Source organism: Drosophila sulfurigaster, chromosome 2L (genome assembly GCF_023558435.1).
Source record: "Drosophila sulfurigaster albostrigata strain 15112-1811.04 chromosome 2L, ASM2355843v2, whole genome shotgun sequence".
In the NCBI taxonomy this organism is placed as follows: Eukaryota; Metazoa; Arthropoda; class Insecta; order Diptera; family Drosophilidae; genus Drosophila; species Drosophila sulfurigaster.
The window spans coordinates 8,651,264-8,673,448 of NC_084881.1; the positions used below are offsets into that span (position 1 = coordinate 8,651,264).

At 37.0% G+C, this 22,185-nt stretch overlaps 2 protein-coding genes across 2 annotated transcripts in view; both read right to left on the reverse strand.

Moving 5' to 3' along the window:
- The window catches only part of LOC133835114 (neuronal acetylcholine receptor subunit alpha-7), a 77,651-nt gene that overhangs the window by 51,046 nt on the left and 4,420 nt on the right, over positions 1-22,185 (reverse strand). The window lies entirely within an intron of this gene.
- The window catches only part of LOC133835126 (cell death abnormality protein 1), a 138,893-nt gene continuing 131,846 nt past the window's right edge, over positions 15,139-22,185 (reverse strand). Inside the window, exon 2 of the mRNA XM_062265016.1 lies at positions 15,139-16,448. Within this exon, the coding sequence (XP_062121000.1) occupies positions 15,286-16,413 (1,128 nt within the window). The 5' untranslated portion in view covers positions 16,414-16,448 and the 3' untranslated portion in view covers positions 15,139-15,285. The remainder of the gene's footprint in view (positions 16,449-22,185) is intronic.

Here is a 22,185-nt window from a genome sequence, read left to right on the forward strand (position 1 = left end):
AGCTGCCTTGTTATAAAATGATAAGTGTGTGATATATGTATTTGAGTAATCGATAAAGCGGACCACAAATTGTTTTCAGAGTCAGGCGCATCGAATTCACTGAGATTAAAGCTAAAATTTATATGACAACCATAACTATGGAATGATAAACACAAACGCAAGCATTCTCCGACATACCGAACATAGTTTTCTTCGACTTAGCGTCATGTCCTTAGCTGTCCATTTAGCTCCCTTTGACCTCATTCCCACAATGGGAAAGCAACACACAAAAAGCGAAAAAAAAAATGTCAACGTTTTAAACGACGACAACAAAAGCAAAATCAACAGAAAAATAACAACAGGCAGAAACCCTTTTCTGCTTCTGCTATCGCCCTGTCGAATTAACTATAAAGGATTATATTAGCAATATTTTATGTGATTTCTTAACGGGTACCAACATCAACAGCATCCACCACTACCACTAATTTTTTCTCAGCTGCGTATTGAGAAGGACGCTGGCAGCCAATTGACGTGGAACAAAGCGACGTGTCCTCCGCAGGCTGTGTCCAGATAGCATCTTGCCACAGCCAACAAAACACGCCAGTGTGTCACTTTGAATGTGTATTTGTGTGCGTCTGAATGCGTGTGTGTGAGTGTGTGTGGGCGTATCTAAAAAAAAAACCTCGGACTCTGGCCATTATGGCATGTAATTTATTTTTGGACTTGGATTCTCACAGCTATCGAGAAATGTGCTTTCTTAATACCCTTGCAAGAGGGATTTCACACGAGCTACCTATGCTAATATATTACTGGCTCCTAAGAATAAAAGATTGTAAACATAATCTTATAAAGTGAAATATTTGTCAACTGCTAAATACTATAAATGCTTATTAATATGCAACAATCAAATGTAGCATCGAATCAATTTTTAAAAATTTAGTGAAAAAGTGAAATGATTTTTTTATTCATTTATTAAAACTACCTTTAGTATCAAACGACATTCATGCCTTTTAAATTTGGGCTGAGCTCAAATATAATGAAAATACAATGAAAAAAAGAAAAATAAAAGTTCATATTTAAAGATTTGTTGATGAGATATTGTACGTAGATACATTCTAAGTTTGTTGTAGATCGTTACTAAATCAGAATTGAAAAATTAAAAAATTTATACAAAATTAAAGTATTCAGATAACTTCCTAGTTATTGAGAATTTCAAACTAACAAATATAAAACTTAAAATAGTATAAATTAAAATATATCAAAAAATATTTTATTATGATATGCATGTTTTGATTTGACAATTAATTAACTTTTGTGATAAAAACAAAAATTTGCTAATATAACGTAGAAATAAATTAAATATAATTTAAGTAAACATAAATATCAATACAAGTTAAATATGTAAAAATTGAAATTTATTATAATTTTAATTATAATTTTCCAAAGTTTGCTCTGCAAATTAAACATTCGAATCATTTCTATTCACATTATGTATACGCAGTGTAAACACTTGAGGCTCCAACAGATTAAACATATGGGTAATTCTCGGAATTTGTCGTTTGAGACACGATTAATAGTGAAAAAAAACACAAACTGACACAATTCTTTAAAATAACTAAAATATATTCTTATAGCTTTGGACTAGAACTAAAATTAGAACTAAGATTGAGTTCGGGAATCTACTAGAAATATATATTATATATATGATAGTCTTAAGTTTATTTTTACAGGGTATGTAGTAGACGAAACGCCTCTTTACTCTCCCTCTAGATTTCGTTTATTTTGCGTTGCTGTTTAGTTGCATTGAAAGGGTTTTTTTTTATTTAGTTGCTGTTGCTGAAAATGGACTGAAAATGGATTGTGGTGGTGGGTGCCATAAGCTTTTTAGCTTCGGTGTTTCGCAGTCGCTTTATGGTCATGGGCGGCCCATTAAATTGGCAATATTTCTGCACATAAACAGGACACTGCATTGCATAGTTTATGCGTCGCCAAAGATCCAACTCCGAGTCCCCGTTTGAGGTTGGTCAATGAGCTGGAAGCATATTTTCTTTGGCACATTTTGTGCCCGCCCGCAAATGTAGTTCAGCACAAAAAATACAACAATACGCAGCACATTGGAGTATTAAATATGAGCAAGAATTTCACATAGCTTGGGCACATCAAGACGCAAAATTGGTGAAAAATAAGGAAGTGGTAAATAAAATTAAAGCTTGATCATCGCAATTTGGTTACTCTTCTAATATTCAATCGCAGTTACCACAAGCTCTTTCTATCCGATTTTCTCATCATCATTGAATCGATTCGATTCATCAGCATTCTTGTCTTTTGCTTTTCACATTCAACCAACATGTATTTATCCTCTTTGCTTTTAATCTCATAATCTATTTTGCAGTTTCCTTTTCTCTCTCGCTCCTCTCGTAAGCACTCTCATCAATTATTGCTATCTGGAACTATCTCAATTGATTTTTTGGTTTTCTCTTGCATCTCTTTCAATGGCTGCATTAATCAGCTATTCATTTAGCTCTCCAATTACGACTGCACTTCAATTTCCTTTTGTACTTCTCTGCTTATAGAATGCAATACTTCAAAATGGTGCATTGAACCTTAAATACTGTCGTCAAGCTGGTGACTTTTGGTCAAAAAAACAATCGCTTGGCATTGCTTTTTGAATTGCAAATGTAAATAAATTATTTTTCAGCGCATGCAGCAAAGAAACAATTTATGGGCAGTCGTTGTTATTGTTGTTTATGACATCATCGAGCTTTGGGCGGCAAGAGATGTCGTAGAGCTCTGAGTGCTATGATGTTGGTATCTATGAGGCTGCAACATGACAAGCTCATGAATATTTGCCAGCACTCGTTCTCGTTGTCGTTGTCGTTGTCGATGTTTGCCTGGAATTTCTGTCAAGTTGTTGCTGTTGCTGTTTATGTTGCCCTCCCGCTGTCTGTTGTTGTGGTTGTCATCGGGCGCGTGTTGTTTTTGCATACTATATACATACAAAACATATATGAATGTTTCTACGCTCGCACATATATTAAAGACTGGCGACACTTTTGCTACCCAGCTACCCAGCCTTGTCCTCTTGCCACGCCTGTAATTGCATTGCATGTGCTGCCGCCTGCCGCCTGCAACTGTTTGTTGCCTTGTTGCCTTGTGTCGCTTGTCGACAAACAAACCAACATAAATCATTCGAAAGCCCATCGCATAAATAATGAATGTGCCACGAATGCATTATCATTCTCACTGATTCTTGGCTTTTGCGGCTCTTTGAGGTTCTCTTTTGGCTTTGCTTAACAATTGTTTATTGCACTTGCCAAATGGTTGCTGCAACTGTCAGATACGAGTGAGAATAACGTATATAAATATAGCAGCTAGCAGATGTTTAAGCCATTAATGGCAACAGTCAGGCAGTTAATTACCTGCATTGACATTGTGGAATGCTGTGAAAATTCAGCCAAAATTTCCAGTAATGCTAAATTGTGGTTATCACTTAAAATTGCATTAAAAGAATTAATTCGTTTTATGTGAATTTTGACTTATTATTAAATCGTGACTTTAAACTATTATTAAATTGATAGAACTACTTATTTATTAACTTATTTATATATCAAATTTATTTTTATTTTAATTTTTAGTTGCTTTGACTGATATATTTTGTTTTCTATAAATATACTAAATAGAATATGGTTTTATATAGCGGGTATCTTACAGGTAGCTTTCGTACTTGCTTTCTTTATGAGGAGGAAATTCGTCAAACTCTTTTAATTTATGAATATTATAAAATCGATATAAACAAATAAAGAGAATATCTAGATTTATTTCAATACATTTATTCTATCTTCGCCAACATTTAATGCAGCTATAAAAATTCAACAATCCGATTAGTTATTGATTAGATTATTTTAGCTTGCAGCTCTATTCTTTAAGCTGAAGAAATATTAAAATACAATACGCATTCGCGACCTTTGAGGGCGTTAAGCACGCACATCGTGAAATGAAATTTACGAGGTATAAATGAAATTTGGCAGCTGCAATCATAAATAAGCATATTTTGTTGGCGATTAACTAACCACAAAATAGCTAACAAAAAAGGGCAAAATAACATGGAGAACAGCATGAAAATGGTCAAGAGTGGCGACCATTTGGATGCTGGGTCCAACACATGCACACATACACACACACACACACACATACTCAGAAATTTATTTCTGTACTCTATAAGGCAATAGGATTAACCCTTAATGCGCAACAGCAATAATTGCCATGACGGCAACGACAACGGTGACTGCGACGCAGGCAGCGACGTCGACTGTGACTGCGACGCGGACAGCGACGACTTAATTTTTAGCACAGGCGGCAACAACTTGACCCATATTTTCAATGGCTGACAAGCTCGCATCGCATCGCACCGCATCGCATCGCTTCGTCCGCTCTGCTGCCACTTAAAGCTGCTCACATACAAACACTTCAGTACAATCCAACCACCGCACCGTCCCCCTCTTCCCCACGGCATCGTAGCACACCACCAGTTCGCTGCCTATTCCACAGCAATCAGTGTACCCAATATTTGTACACCTCTGTATCCACAGCTGCCACCTTCGTGCCCCGCACTCCAACGCTGGTCTCGTGGTGGGAGGCAAAGCTGAAAACTGAAATTTTGTCGTCGAAGCGGCAAATGAGCTGGAAGCGTGTATCGAACGCGTTGGCATTGGATATTTTTGGGGGAGATGCTGCAAAATAAATATGTATGTACACAAATAAACGAAATGAACGAACGGCAAAGCGAAAGCGAAAGCCGAAAAAGGCAACAACAGCCAGCCAGCAACAGCAAGTGGAGGAGGAAGATGCGCAGAAAATGGGAAAATACACACAGAGAATTTGCAAAGCGACGGCGCAAAAATAAATTAAGTTAAAATAAATGTCACGATGCGAAATATACATATATACAACGACAGCGACAATGCCACATGGCAAAAGCAACAAAACTAGAAATAACAGCAGCCAACGGCCTAGTGAAGAAGAGTTACAATAATATTCCACATACGCAGCGTGGGCTCTGACAACTCGACTCGACTCGACTCGATTCGCGTGGGTGTTTTGCTGCTTTTTTAATGAGTTTTATTAGGCGGGCCCAAAGCCAAAAAACACACGCATAAACAAACACTTAAAGAGCGAGCACAACACCACACACAAACACACCTACACACACACAAACACTAAGAGTCTGCTAACAACAAATCGAATTAGTCTTGGTGCCTTTTTACATCAAAGAGAGCGCGAACTGAATCTCGCTCTCTCTCACTTCATCTCTCTTTTTCTCTAGCTCTCTTACGCTCTCTCTTTCACTCTGCGCTCAGTCACGAGTCTGGCGAAAGCTCGACTCTGGCATTATCCCTGGATGCTGCTGGAAATTCCTTTCGCTGCCTGCGTGTTGTTGCGTTTTCTTTTTTCATTTTTTCGTTCTACTGTTTTCTGTTGCCTACTTATAGGCTGTGGCACGCATAGAAATGTTAATGTTTGTCCTCCGTGTTCAGTTTCGAGGGCAACTCTGTGTGCTTATGTATGTGTGTGTGTGTGTGTGTGTTTGTGCGTTCCGCACGTTGCTGGAAGCTGCACGCAATTTCATTTTGATTTTGATTGCTTTTGTAGTTGCGGTTTGTATTATCCTATACACAGTCATGTAGAAATCTGCTTCTAGTATATACCCACCGCATATTCATGACTACATATTCATATAGAAATTCAACCATTTGGTGCAACGTGCAGCACTCATTACTCATTGCCAGCGAAATGTATTTCACACTTCATTTTACTGCGGTCCCTGGAATGCCACTTGGATGAGCTCGTCACTTCGTTTTATTCATTTTGGACTTTTGGAGCAGACAAACTTGAAGATGTGAATAACTATGCTGAATACTTTAATCAAGAATTATCCAAATTTATTCTTAAATTATCCTACATCATTTTTATCTATTTACTTATTAACCTCTTTGTCTGTTTAGCATAGAAAATGTTTATACCGCTGCGGCAATCTTGTATATTTTGTACTCTATGTTATATTTTTAGTATGATACCAAATATACAATTTTATACATTGTAGTATATTTGTGGTATATTAATATGGTATATTTTAAGAATAATTCCGCATTGTTTCGTTATATACTTTATATTAGTCACAATATTAGTAATTTTGTTTGAACTTTTAATATATTAAAATTAAATATATTTAATTTTTACTTATTCATATATATACATATATGCCTGAAACTCAGCTTAAATTCGATTCCAGTTACTTTTTATTTGCAATGCTTTGTCTTTATACAATTAGAAAGATGTATATACATACATTAATATCTCACTAAATCTATTTATCAACTATTTTTAAACTATTTATCAACTTTTTTATTAACTTTATATATGTGTTGACATCTATTTGATTTTAACAAATATATTTGCTTAATTCTTCAATATAGAATTTTCAGAATTTCATTTTTACATTTTTACATATTTCTTTATTTTATTATTTATTTATTAATGAATAACCTTGCCTTTCTACCATTAGAAATACTTGAACTTACTATGAAGAAGTCACTTCATTAGTCACCTAATTCTAAATCAACTACTAAAGGATACTGGATACTTTAATGTTAAATAACCTGAATTACCAATACATCATTTATTTATTAATTAAAAACCAAGTCTTTCTAGCTGCACAAATACATAAGACAACATTTATTTAGGCCACTCTATTCTACTCTAAGGATAACCATAAATATTTATTATTTAAATGAAATCACTTTCTTAACTGCATTATTTCTTCCACAAATTTAATACAATTTCAGTTTGGATTTTCTGGGGCAAAATTTACATGTTGACATCCATTTGCCTTTCACTTGATTTTAACAAAAATAATTACGGCATTTTGTAGATAAATTAGAAAACTTTCACTACAGATTAAATGCGAAATGAAAAGCTTTAATTTGAGCACACTTAAGTCCTCTTCAAATATGCATAAAATGTAATTAAATTAATCGTTGAAGTGAGCTTACAAAATAAGCTACGTAATCCATTCAGCCAAATGGATAATGAAGCATGCAACAAAGGAAAGCACTTGAAAAGTAACTCGCACAGCACATCAGCAGTCGCAATAGCCCCCAGAGCAATATGTGCCACAAAATTTCGTTTCCTCAATAGTTTAATTGCATTATTGTTGAAAAACCAGAGAGAGAAAGAGAGAGAGAGAGAAAAGCAAGACAGCCGTTGAGCTGCTGCATGTGGCAGCTGCAACATTATCCATTATCTATTTTTCCAATAATCCGCGGATTGCCTCAAACTCCATTAAAACTAATTAATGCTGCGCTGAGCGGGAGGAAGGATGATTTATAAATAGCCGCCTTGCAACGCGGCGTGCAGCAAAGTTCGTTGCAACTCTGGATAAATAATATAAAGTAATAAGCAACATTTTGTTGCGCAGAATAAACACACACACACACACACACACACAAATACACACAGAGCAAGGCTGCGTGAGGATGAAGCAGGGGCTTGTCTTGTGGCAACGCTTCCTGCGAGGCAATTGACCAACATTTTCAATTAATTTTTGCTCCAATAATCAGGCAACGTGTAGACGCGGCGGCAAGACGGACGAGGCGAGGTTGTCCTGCCGTGTAAAAGCGCGACATGCCCCACATCCTCACCGTTGGTTGCACAAACATTTGCAGAGGCAAGCTCCAGCTTTGCCGCTTTGCCACCCACCTCTTGCTGCCTCCTCCTCCTCCAAACTCTCTCTTTGCCTGCTTTTAGCTCGCCTCAACGCACAGTTGAGTTATTTGACGCGCAGCTGTTGGCCAAAGCCGCAACAACCCGTCTGCCTGGCTTCCAATTTCTCCTCCTTGCTGTTCTACAAAATATTGCAGCATAATTTTATATGCATGTGTGCTTCACGTATGTATGTGTATGTGTATGTGTCTGTGTGTGTGTGTGAGGGACTCGTTAACCTTTTTTGCACAGCGAGCGAGCGAGCGAACGAACGAGCTTCTTGGTATACACAAACATTTATCTTCTAATTGAGGCAGTCGCAGAGCAAATTGTTAATTTGAGTGCGGGGACGCATTCCGGGGAATGAGAATGGCACTCTGGAGTTACCTTTTTGTGCCACACTCGACTCGCTGCAAATGCAGTTGAGCTTTAACTTTATGGCAGGTGTTAACGGCACACACATTCAACCATTATGGCCGCATTAAACATTCACTTAACACCGTCTCCTTGTCTCGATTGGGAATTGCAGTCAGCCTTTAAAAGCCTTTTACCACAGACCCACACAGAAAAGCAAACAACTGACCAACTTCAAGCACCGATACGAAACTAGCAGGGTTATCAAGTTCTTAATAACTTCAAGATGACGTATAACAATCACAATAACAGGGAGAAAATCCCGTTCAGTTATAACTTTACTACCTAAATCTTCTTATAATAATTATTGCAATTTATTTAGTGAATTTATAGAAGCAAAGAGCTCAGATTTATTTGAGATTAAGTTTCAATAATGTTTTTAATTACTCTACACATTTCATTTAATCATATTTTTCAAACACAGTTTAGTAAATCAGCTAAAAAGATCAATCATATTTTCAGTATTAAGATGTATTAAACATTATATTTAATCTTACACATAATAATAATAATTAAATGAAAGAAATACATTTTGTATTATTTTTGTTTACTATTCAAATTAGAACCCAAATAAGAAAATACAATAGAATAGATTAGAAAAGTATTTAAAATTATTACAAAGTAGTTAGCACCATTTTCCTTCTGTCAACTTATGGCAAAAATAAAATTGAAGAAAGTATTAACAAACAATCGAGAGTGCCGCTAATCATTTTCAATAATATCGAAAATATACCTCATAAATACAAAAATATACCGAATGCCATATATAGTATTTCAATATTACTTTGTCTGGCAAAGCAACTAAGCAGGCATTTATTTCATACAAAAATGGCAACCGAATTTTCAGTAATCAAAAATAATATAGTTATTATTGTTTATACCATAAATCGGCTCTAGTTTCAAAAATAGAATTGCTATTCTTTTTTTATTCGAATTACGGGGTCTGAAGTAAGCGTGGTAAAAATGTGAAACAAACTTTTATCTCAATCTTATAATAATATAGTCTGTGAGACAGATATGACTATAACGTCTTGGTTGATGACGCTGAACAACAATATATTATATATGATATATGTTTCATTCTGCCTATGTTAAGAATTTATTAAATATTATTGGAAAAAAAGTATTTATATTTAAAGAATATGTAAATTCTGTTTTCCTTAATAACAGATTTATTTAAAATATTTGTATAATTTTGGAAATTACTTATTTGGTTAGAGCATTGATTTTTCAGATAATGGTTGTAAACCACTTTGATTTAGAAAAGTTATGCTCGAATCCTGTTCATTTTCAAGGGTTTACCGGTTATTACCGTAACATATTAGTGAGGATTAGCAGTGGCACACGTTCATTTCTAGTTTTAGCTCTAAACCGAGGCGGAATTTGTTGGTTGGCTTAGGGAAATGTTTGAAATGTTTTCGCCGAAATTTCGCTGTAAACTTTTTGGTCGAGCAACTATTTGGTTTGCCTGCCTGCTAAATAGTTATGCTAGATAACTTCGAGATATACTATATACATATACGTGTATATTAGAAACTGATGTATGCATGATAAATGTTAAAGCAACCGCAAAGTTTCGCTCAACTCAAACAAGATGCCTCCTCCATCTCCTCCATTCCCCTGCAGAGAACTCTCACTCTTTCGCATCCAAAAGCATTTTAACCTGTCAAGCCGCATTTCGAGAAATATATGTGTATATGCGTTTGTGTGAGTGTGTGTGTGTGTGAGTGCCACGTGCATTAACTTAAATGCTTTGTGGGTTGGGCACTTTGGTCTCTAAAAGGCAGCACACTGAGCAGAAAGAGAGAAAAACGAGGGAAAGAGAGAGGGAAGAGGTAAGGTAGAGCAAAAGCGAAACCGCTTTTCAAACATTTAACGATTTTTTTAGGTCAGGCTGCAAAAATATTTTAGCATAAAAATGTGAATATTTTTGCCGACTTACCCGCGGCAGTTTATGAATGTCAGCATACTCACACACACACACACACACACACACATAGTGCCCACTCACACACACACACATACATACACATGTGAAGCCTAATATAAAGTGCAGTTTATGAGCATTTCCTGTATGAAGCAGTTGGAGGCAAAAAAAAAGAAAACAGAAAATAAAAAACCCAAACTCAGCTCAGTCCGCGCGCATTTGTAATGCGAAACTTATTAACATACTTCAGGGCGCATGCATTAGGAGTATGCCTAGTGCAGTCAGCCTCCCTCTCAACTCCCTCTCTCCCACACACCTTCTAACTTGCAATATGTGTGTGTGTGTGTGTTTAATTGCAGCTGTGCCTGATGATGGCTGTAGCCTTGCCACAGCTTGACAATAAAATGCAGGATACATGGCTTGCAAATTATGAAAAACGCCAGCCAACGTTTTCCATGGTTATTGAAATGCACACTCACACACTGACACACACACACACACACACACACACACACACCTGAGAATATTCAGTCACTGGGTATGGAGCACTCGTCGTATACGCAATGCACTCAACAGCTCTGAGCGTTCGTTGCGCGTGTTTGTGTGTGTGTATCTCTCTCTCGCTTTGCTGTAAGTAATTTGAAAATCTGTTGTGTGAGTGTGCGTGCGACAAAAATAGGTCAGCTGTGTTGTTGCTGCTGTTGCTGTTGCTGTTGCTGTTGCTGCTTGTTAAACTGGGCGTGACGGCAAAGTGGCAAACTGAAGTTGCATCTGCTGAAACTTCAACGCATAAAATAGCTATCCGAAAACTCGCCTGTTAATCGGGCGGCAGCGGGGCGTGGCATGTTGCTGCTGCTGCTGCTGCTGTTGCTATTGCTGCCAATGCTATGTGCAACTAGTGGTTAATATTTGATGGCTGCTGCTGTTTTGCATTTCCTTTTTGGGCGCTGCCACACAGCGGCGACCTACTTTCTGACAATGCATTTTTGCAGCTGCATTTACAAGTGTGTGTGTGTGTGTGTGTGTGTGCTAGTGTGTGTGTGAGCTGCATCAACAAGTACACACTGAAATTCCCCAGCATGCAACGGGGCGTTGCTTTTATACCTCAGCTTTATCACTGCAACTTCAACTTTCAACTGCCGCAGCAATCATAAAGAGCATAATAACAACATCAGCAAAATAAGTCGAAATACAAAAGGGGAAAAAATTGCTGAAATAAACTACAACTCTGGGGAATTTTGTAAGCCAGCTTTATCCTTATTCCTTTGCTACTGCGAAGCGCTCTTAGTTTAATAAATCAATTTCGGGAGTCGTAAAGTAAGCCATAAACATAGTGCCGAAATCAAGCAACGAAAACTAAGACAATAAAATTCCATGGCTTCGAAAGATGACTTAAATGTGCAACCATTTATCAATCTATTGGATTGTGTTGCTGAATTTGCTTCAAATATCATTCACTGTTGTACGATATACAATTGTTATTAATTTTAGTAAAATATAGTGATATTCTATGCTTTTTATCCAACAAAAATTAATTTTTATGGTTGTTGTTCTAAGGTAGAAATCTGTACTAATCAGAATAGAAACATTAAATAATACAAAAGTTCAATAGTGTGCAATACTTCTCTGATAAAGTTTATAACCTAAAGAAATAAACGTAATACTGCAACGACTTAATATGTATAAATAATGTTTTCGGCATTCAAATGTTTCAGAATATCTCCCACAAAGTATTTATGGTGCCAAAACGTGTCTGTTGTCGAATTTATTGATTTAACTGCTCGGAATAAATTTAAATTTAAAATATATAAATGCTGATTTTGCAATTGTTGTGCTTTTAATTCAAGACTCGTGAAATAATTAAGTTTCGAGAGCAAAAAACGTGATAGAAGCAGAGACTGTTGGATGAGAATTTGCAGTTCTGTTCAAGGCTTAATTCAATTAAATGCAGGTTGAGCAAGTTGGCACTTGGCACGTTTTTTAGTGCTGGCTGGACCAAAAATAAATGTTGCAAGCAACAAATAATAAATAAATAACTAAGTGAGCAGAGAGCGCAGCTTTGAAAAAAAAATGATACAAAAGAAATAAATGTACATAAGTATATGTATATATGTATGTATGTAGGTATATATGTATAAGGAAAGAACAAGAACAGTTAGAGAAGAGCAAGCTGAGACAGAGACAGAGACAGAGAAGCTGAGGCTGAGGCTGAGACAAGGCAGAGCAATAGTGAAGCGAAATGGCAAACGGGGCAAACGAGGCAACGAGTCCATGTCCTTGGGCAACGTCCCACGCAAAATGTTGGCATAGCCAGCAAAGGTTACCAATACAAACACACAAACCAACCAACACACACACAGACACACACACAGGCACGCACACAGACACACGCACAAAAGCAATCAAAGAGAATGGCTGAAACACACACATACACACACACACACACACAGAGGGACGCACTCAACGCGCCGACAAAGAGAAGAGAAAAACAACATAAAAATTAAAGAAGCTTTAAGTATCCTTGTTGCTGCTCTGAGGGCAACGCCAACGCCACAGGAAATGTGCAGGCTCGACAGCGGCAAAAACGGAAGGGTAGCCAAGAGGGGAAAGGGGAGGGGGGGAGGATGCTAGAGGGAGGATGTTGCTGTTGCTCCTGCTGTTGCTATCAGAAATTGGTTGTTGTTGTTGCTGTTGCTGTTGCTGTTGCTGTTATATATATTTTTTATTTTTTCTTGCTTATTTTTATATATTTTTTCTAAGATTTTGCACGCCTGCCAAAGTTCACGCGCTCTCACGCACTTGCTCTCTCTCTTTCTAGCGCTCTCTTACACTCTCTCTTTCTCTCACACATATTCTGCGCACCTTAAAGCTCGTGAATGGGCGTGTGTATGTATGTGTGTGTGTGTGTGTGTGTGTGTATTTGGCATTTGGCTTAGTGCGAAAAATATATAAATGTGCAGCGATTATGGCAAAAAAGATCTTTGTGCTACTGTCACACACACACACACACACACACACACACACACATACACATACACGCACGCTCGTATATACATACATATGTAGATACAGCCAAACACTCACGGATATACACACATCCATACATACATATGTATATCTGCAGCTGATAAAAAATTGCTTAGGATATTAAAGCGTTGGCTTCCAAAACTCTCGCATACATTAGCGAGAGTGACAGCGCTCTGTGTTTGTGTGTGTGTGTGTTTCCATATTTTTAGACACTTTTAAGTTGTTGGTTTTTGTTTCATTCCGACTCACTGTTTTTTTTGCCTTTTGTATACATTTTTTATAATATGACTGTAATCGGCAGATGAGTGCATATGACTGCTCGGGGAGCCTGCGCCATATACAAGTATGTTCATAATATTTCCTTCCAAAATTGTGCACAAGTTTTTAAGGAATCATTGTGCTCTTATTTTTAGCATCTTTGCTGAATTCTCTGGAATGTTTCTCACACTAAACGCATGCTAAAAATAATCTAAACTTGTACATTTAAAACAAAAATAACACAGAGTTCAACTATATGTTAGTTTTGCATCTTAAGTTTCGGAAATTTACTCAGCTTGCGGCTTCATTATTATATATGAAAGGCAGATCTTTGATTTAAGTCTGGTCTGAAAAGTTCTTGCTGTATAATATGATATATCTGCTGAGTAGTATTTCATATTATACTATATAGTATAATAGTCGACTAAGTAGTACATAGTCAGGACTGAAAAGTTGTCGGTTCTGACATGGTTAATACATTTCTCAATTTTAGGTGTATTAGATATTTATTTTTATGATACATGTATGTCTACTAAATAGTATATTTATCATAAAATCAAATAGCGGAATTAAACACAATAACTATAATATACTATATCTATTAAGTAGTATAATAATATTAATAAAGTAGTTTACCAAAAACCTGATTTAAACACAATAATTATCGACGCACTCGTGAGCTGAAAAACATTACTATTTATTCTGCTCTGATCTTGTACATAAAAGCCATCAGGTCAATTGTCTTCTTAGTCATAACTTTAGTCGTGAAGATAAAAAGAAAGTTATCTCATTCATTATTATTGTTGAGAGCTGCATATGTAAGATAAATTCCATTGTCTTTCTGAACCTGCTGAGAAAACATTTCATTTTATGTGACTTCCTTATCGTATTCTCCTTTATGAATGGATGCTATCTTCATTCCAACATACGAACTTTGAATGTATGACGAAGTTCAGCGGCTTATAATAAGATGAGTTATAATCGTCTCGGTATATTATCACCTATTTGTTGCTTATTCCTTATAAACTCAGTAGACGTAAGAGATTAATTTAATTCATAGTTCTAAAAGATTAGCAACAAATTATGTACTCAAAAATGATCAGCAAAACATTATTTTAAGCTACAAAAGAAAATTAAGGCTTATATTATAACGTGTACTTGCTGCATCATTAATTAATTTGAAATTTAATTATTATATAAAGTAGAAAAATATGCAATTTCACTCGAAGTTCTAAAAGATTTATGTCTTTATACGATCAGTCCTATAAAAGTTATTTATTATTATATATTTGTAAACAATTGTGTTCAACGACATATTAAATGCAGATAATAGAGATATTATGCTTTGTTGTTACAACGATCAACGAATATTAATCTTAATCTTATGATGGTTTGACTTAAGTAATATTTTCTGTATTTCCAGCAGTCGGTAATTCTGTTTTCCGTTGTTCTCTTTTTCGGTTTTTTATGAAGCGAGACGAAAGTGAAAATGAAATTAAAGAGCGACCAACGCAGTAGATTAAACGACCTCTCCGAGGGTGACAAAGAGAAAATCATAAATTCGGTAGGTAAAAATAGAATAGAGCAAATGCAGTGAATAGGTAGTTTCTCTCTCTCTCTCTCTCTCTCTCGCTGTCTTTCCTTCCTCTCCATTTGTTGTATGCTCTCGAAGAAAGAAATGCGAAGGCACAATAAACGTGGTAGAAAGCGAGAGAAGAGTAAATAATGCTCTTTGCCAACTAAATTTTCAACTCGAATGGAAAAAAAAACATCGAAACTTTTCTATAAACAGTCTAAAGTGTATTTATTTAGTATGAAAAACTTAGCGACTAATAATGAAACTTCATCTAACACAGCCCATGCGATTGATGCCAACTGCTCATGGCACAAACTCATCCACATCATAAGTCTTCTGCGAGAATTCACAATGCAGCACTTCCTTCGGCTGAGATTCCGAGTTCTCCAATCCCCCCATGACGACCACGTCGGATGCGTGTAATCAAGCTGGCAACGACGAGTACAAAGAGAAAGCCAGAGGCGAAGCCGAGTACGGGAATTGTGAAAAAGTTAATCTCATCTTCGTCATCAACAGCCTGATCGATGCTCAAAATGTCGCCCAAGATGCTGCGATGACACGTGAGCGTGGTGACGCCTTCCTTGGGCTCATCCTTCGAGTAGCCAATGTTGCAGGTGCAGTTGCCCGTCGCCTCGTCGCAGGTCTGATGTGCTCCACAGCCGGTGAGGCGGCAATGCTTCACCTGTAGCTCGTTGCTCTCAAAGAACTCGGCACGACATTGGCCCGCATAGAGAACAAATCCCTTTTCACAGACGATTGGTTTGCTGGGCTCCTCAATGCCCTGCTCCCTGATCGTGGTCATCTCTTGCTCCTCCACTGATTGCTCTTCGGTTATGGGCCTAAAGTGTGTTTGAATGCAGGCGTGCAGAATCGTGCTCCATGCATAACTCTCGTTGCAGACACAGACATCAGCTGCCTCGTCGCATTTGCCATTCTCACAGCCATTGTTCAGGCGACAGCTGGGCAAACAAGGAGCACTCACAGCATCGCCAACGGGCTGAGCTGCGTTATAGCCTTCCTTGCAGGCACAAGTGTTGGGTCCGACGCATTCGCTGCCATCGGAACAGAATGAATCGCAGACTGGCTCACAGTAGTGGCTGTTGTCACGTTGACTAATGGCAGATACGTAGCCTGCGGTGCACTGGCAACGCTGTGGCGCCACACAACTGGCAAAGGCGGGGCAGCCACGCTCACAGATCGGTTCACAGAGTCCGGTGGCCACTTGCAGATAGCCTGGGCAGCATTCCGAGATGACTTTGTAACTGATCTGCTCCTCGTGTGTGGCATAGGTCTCGGTGATTTCTTGCGACTTCTTCCAGAACTTCCATTTCGAGGGCTGCTTCACTATGGTGTGCTGCTTGTTCACGGGCACCATGCTGCTAACGGACACATTCCGCTCACAGAAATGCTCTCTCAGTGCCACACCGCTGCCCAAGAGGCAGAGCCACAACCACAAGCAGAGCTCTTGCTTCATTTCTCTTTTGTATTTGTACTTCGTTACGACTTCGACTTCGATGGTGAACCGCTCAAGTTGAGGCTCGCTCGACAACTGAATGGGACAGGCAAGCGATGCTCGCCTCGAAGTGACAACAACATCCGCCAGCTACTAGATAAAGTCCCGGGCCGACCCTTGCTCTATTCTCGATAAGCGAGGGTTGTTCGTGCGCATCGGCAGGAGGTAGAGGAAAACATTCAACACTTCACAACAAAGTAGGGAAAACTTTATTCGCTCTTCACTGAAGTAAGGGAAATATGAAGGCATTAAAGTTACATTTATTTTTAGCATTTCAGTCTGTTTTGTAGCTCAGTGTTGGCTGCGGCAATCAGCTGTTTTTGTGGGACTGCATTCGGAGACATTGAGTGCTGCATGCTGGTCTGAGATTTGAGTTTATCATAATGCCCGCTTTATAAGTCGCCCGCATTCAAGACTCTGATAAGCTGTAGAATAGCTGCATCCGAACAATGCAAAAGATACATTTGTATTCCAACATGCGTCACAAGAAAAAGAGGCGTTTGCGGATAACACTCTGAAGCATTTATTTCGATTCGATAAGGTCAAGCTCAAACATTTTATCTGAGTAGAAAAATAGTCAAATGTCTCTCTTAGAGTTACACACGAAACTAGTTTGAAAATGAATATGAAAACTCAACAAATGAATTTTCAACTCACTTTTCAAAATTCATTTTAACTACCTGTAATGTTGCCGTTTACCTGCTTAGGAAACAGAAATCGAGGTTAGCAGAAAGAAAAGAAAATGCGAGAGTGAAGAAGAAAAGAGAAAATTAAAGAGAGTGAAACATTAAAGAGAAAAAGATCAGGTAAAAACGTGATGTATTGAATTGACTGAGGTTGTATTATTGTTATAATATATTCAATCTGGAAAACTGATTTTAAATTGTACATACTATTCATTTATATCAATTTATATATATATTTTTTTATATTATATTAATATTAATTATATATTATATATAATATTTATTTAATAAATATTAGCTCAAAAACATAAAATGTCTGATTTCATGAATTCATATTTGTTCAAAACATTTAATCAATGCTCTTTAAAAAGAATTATTTATATACCATAAGAGATAGAGCTATAATTTTTTTCGATTTTCGATTTTTGAAGCTATAGTCGAGGCTTGGTATGGATATTATCAACTATAGCATTTATGCTTGGTTGTGATCGGATAAAAATTGTTGAATTTATTCAGGTATATTTTCACAAATCGATAGCGCTATATCAAATATGGCATTCGGTATATTTTAGTAGTTTTTGTTCCGTTTTGCTTTTATTCAAAATGGGTAGCGGGTAGTTTACAGTAGAGCACACTCGACAGTAGCTTTCTTACTGTTTATTTTGTTTTAATAAATGTTGGTTAATACAAAATAGAAAATTGAATAGTTCAACATTCTTCGTGAATGTTTAAGTGTGACTTGACAGCTTAATGTTATCTAATGAAAATTAATGATTTAGTTTAATAGTTAGATAACATTCTGCGCATTTAAATATGACTAAACAGCTCAGACAGCGGACATCGCAGCTGTGTGTTCTATATTGATAACAATAAACGATATTTCTGCCTAGCATGACTAAGAGTTTTCTATTTAATTCGCAGCATATCTTTAGTCGCTTCTTTATGCAAAACTGGTGAGAAATTCTCGCATTTGCCATTTCGCTTAATCACATCTACAGTTGATGTACACACACAAACACACACACACACACATACAGTTAGCTGATGGACACAAGGCATCAACTGTCAATGCAGAAACAGGCGTCACGGGGCACGTATCCTGCGCTCTGTCTTCCAATCTGCCTGTCCGCTTCTGCGAGCCAACAAAATGAACATATGAACGGATGAATGACAGCTGACATAGAAACGAAGTGAGAGCATGTGTGTGTGTGAGTGTCAGTGTGTGTGTGTGTGCGTGTGTGTTTGTGACACAGTCACATTCTAATCTAAAATAATTGAATTGAAGTCAGATTGCAACTGATGCCTTGCGCACAGCTACAGATACAGCACGTTGGCTTTGTGAGTGCGTGTGAAAAGTGTAACTGTTAGATACATTTTCAGAAACAGTCTTTGCTTGTGTTTGGGGCATGTGCCACCAACAGTTGTCGCCTCAGTTCTCAGTCAGGGCGTTGTGTGTGTGTGTTTTTTTTTCCACGCCCGCATCCACAGCATTTGCCTTTCCTTTTGCCTTTGCCTTTTATCTCTATCTCTATCTCTCGCTATATTTGTATCTACAACTCACACACACACACACATACAATATCTGTGTGTAACTATATTTGTATCGCTGGCTTATGCTCCAGTTAGCTCACATATGCGACGTTGTCGCCGTCGCCTTTGATAATTAATGGTTAGAGGACTCGCTAACTGAATTTTGGTTTTGCCATTGTCTTGTTTTGCCTCGTTTTCGTTTTTGGCTTTCCCCCATCGCGCTTTTGGCCGCGATTTTGCACGTTCGCCAACTGCAATTAGGCTCAAAGTTTGAGCTAGTCCAAGTTCGCTCGCTTGAGTTATTACCTTGGCTTTGGTTGCGATTCGCGACCCGCTAATTGCCAGCCATAAATTTGCATTATCTCACGTAGAGAGCGAAAGGTACATCCTTAACATCCTTGCTTGCCTCTATTCCTTTATATATCCTTCACCTTTCCCCACTCTTTTTCTCTATCTCTATCTCGCTCTGCTTGTGTCCTTCTGCTTAACTGTTAAATTATCCAAGCTGCGAGCGTCGAAAACTTTTACCAACCCCATGTGACATCTGGTGCTCAATGCACAGACACGTAACGAGCTGCTTCGAATGGATTGCAAATGGGGGATGCGGTTGTGTGGAGGAGTAGCGGAGGGGGGGGGAATAGATTGTGGATGTGAACAGACAGTTTAAGTACCAAAGTGTTGAGGTGTCTCACACAATCCTCGCCAAGTTGGCAGGCAGTGCAAGTAGTTCCCAAATGATTAGGCAATCGTTTAAATTATGAATTAGCTGCCTCTCTCAGTTGAGCAGTAAAAAGTCTAAAATAAGTCACAATAATGAGCAGATGATGTAGCGTAATAAAATGTAAATGAAATTGCTAACAGCAACACTTGGAGAGAGAACTAGGCTGTAGACCTATTATATAAATATGTTAACTATAACTAACTATTTCTAAATAACCTATTATGTAAATATCAATTACAAAACAATTCTCTATTTCATTAGAATTTCTAATATGTTTATTATTGCTAAGGTAAATCTTTTCATATTTGGGAAAGATTTATAATTTTTAAGTAAATATTCAAGTATTGTATATTAAAAAGAAAGCAACACACGCGACTGTAAGATATCTGCTACCCATTAAAAAAAAACCAAAACCAATAAATAGCTTCTACAATTTTTATGTCACATATTCAGAAAAGTGTGTTTCATAAAATATGATAAGTTTTATGTTTAACTCGTGCATAATTCTCTCGAGAATATTTACAACAGAAATATTTATTTTTGAACCCTTGAAATTTAATACAAATTAATGCAGCATTTTAATTTTGTATATTATTAACAATTCGCCTTTTACTAATGCTACATTCCGAATTCTCGTAACTTGGTCACAACTTTTTGCGCTGTTTTTTCTTTTCTAATATCTGTGTGACCTTTGCGAAGAGGACAAGCTCACGTTGGCCTAGTTTTAAATTAAGTGGCGCAACAATAATAAAGCGATATGTTTTAACCTTAAATTTTTTTCTCATTTTCTCGAAGCGAAGGTTATGAGAAACGCAGCCAAGCTACAATAATGTTCGCATTGTCTCTTCGTAACAACAACAACAACAACAAAACACACATGAGAAACTTTGCAAATGGTTGGTAGGAAACTGCGTCGCCGTCTGTGATTAAAAAGCATCTTCGCCATTTTGCAGCTGTTTGTACCGCGCATAAAACTGGTGAAGAAACTTTCACTAAAGAAACTTGAGATACTCAAACTTCATCATCGACAGAAGAAGTTTCTCTATAAATTGTAATTACATATATTATACAATATGTAGCGTAATAATATTCAATAATTTACAAGAATTTTTAATAGTTCTGTATTATTCTAATTTAGTTTTTATTTTATTTACTTTTATTATTGTTATTTTTTTTTTTTGAATTATTTAAACTAAAGAAAAATTTCAATAAATTTAATTTTATTTTGGATTATTATTTTCAATGCGGTAATATTAAAATTTTTGTAATATCATAAACAAGAAATACAGAAATAAATATATTTCTATTTTTTTTTTTTGATATTATAGAAGTAAATGGAGTTAAATTAGAAAAATTTGAATTCCTACTAGATTGTATTAATACTTGAATTATTTAAATTTATTTTTATTAATTACAAAAAATATTTCGCATATAATTCAAAGAAATATTTTTTATTTTATGTATTATATGTAGATATTTATACTTCCATATTCATTTTATAGAGTATCTAGTTATTTAGACACTTAATTAAATGTTGTTGTTTGTTTTTTTTTTGCATTCTTTATCTCTGTGCGCGGCCATTTTCATTTGCAAGAAAGTTTAAGGTCCTTCATACATAAATAAGCAGTAAGCAGGCGGCGTCGCCTCAAAGTGCCAGGCAAACATCAACAACAAAAGACAAGAGCAACAACAGCAACAACTAAGCGGACATGACACCCACTACAACAACGCACTTCAAAAAGGACCAGCAACAACAGCAGCGGCAGCAGCAGCGAGGCGACAACACTCATCAAGAACGACCAAACACAAGCTATAAAAACAAGCGCAACAAGGACTTTAGTCTCGAGTCTCTCCGACATGACACACGACGACGATGACGATGAGTCGCGAGCGCCGAAGAGCCTGGCAGTTGTGCCTATGTGTGCATGCGTCTTTTTGACTCACTGTGCCACTGTGTGACAGTCAGTCATGGCTTCGCTAGCTGGCTGCCTGACTGACTGGCACATAATTAAGGACGTCGACCAACAAACAGTCAACAAATAAAATTTAACAAAAAACTTAAGGCCGATGTTACAATACACTCAATCAGTAAACAATTTACTAAACTGCATACTGCACCTATCGAATATACTTCACAATATATAAAGAAAATCATTAAAATGACGGTTGTAAGAATATTTTGGCTGAGCCCCAAAAAGTATGCTACACTTTTTTATACAAGAGATTAAAAGAACATTAAATTATTTTCAACTACAAATATTAAGCAAAAAGTGCGTTTATATTTTTGGAAGGGTATTTAAAATTTGTACTCGAACACACACACACATACATACACACACACACACTCACTAACGCATATACACCACACGAATATTGCACTTTTGTTTTGTTGGTCCTCTCTCTCTGCCTCTGTTTGCATTTGGATTTGCTGATGTATCCTAACTGCTGCGTGTGTGTATGTGTGTATGTGTATTTGTGTGAGCGCGTATATGTTGCATGAATGAATGATGAAAGAAAAGGCAAAAGACGTTAGCTGCCAGAGCCGGGACTAGAAGACAAAGCCTCAAATGAGCATAATGAGCATAAGGAGGCGTCAAAGCCAAAAGTGCTCTCAGGCGCAGCTGGCCAAGACAATGCTGCACGAATTGTGTCATATTATTAATGAAAAAAAAAAAAACGCAGCAAGTACTAAGTTTACGATAGCGACCATGAGAGGAGCAAGAAAGCATGAGGATCCAGATTTTTAGTCAGCCAAATGAGCAAAGCGCAAGACACAAAACAACAAAAATATGAAGG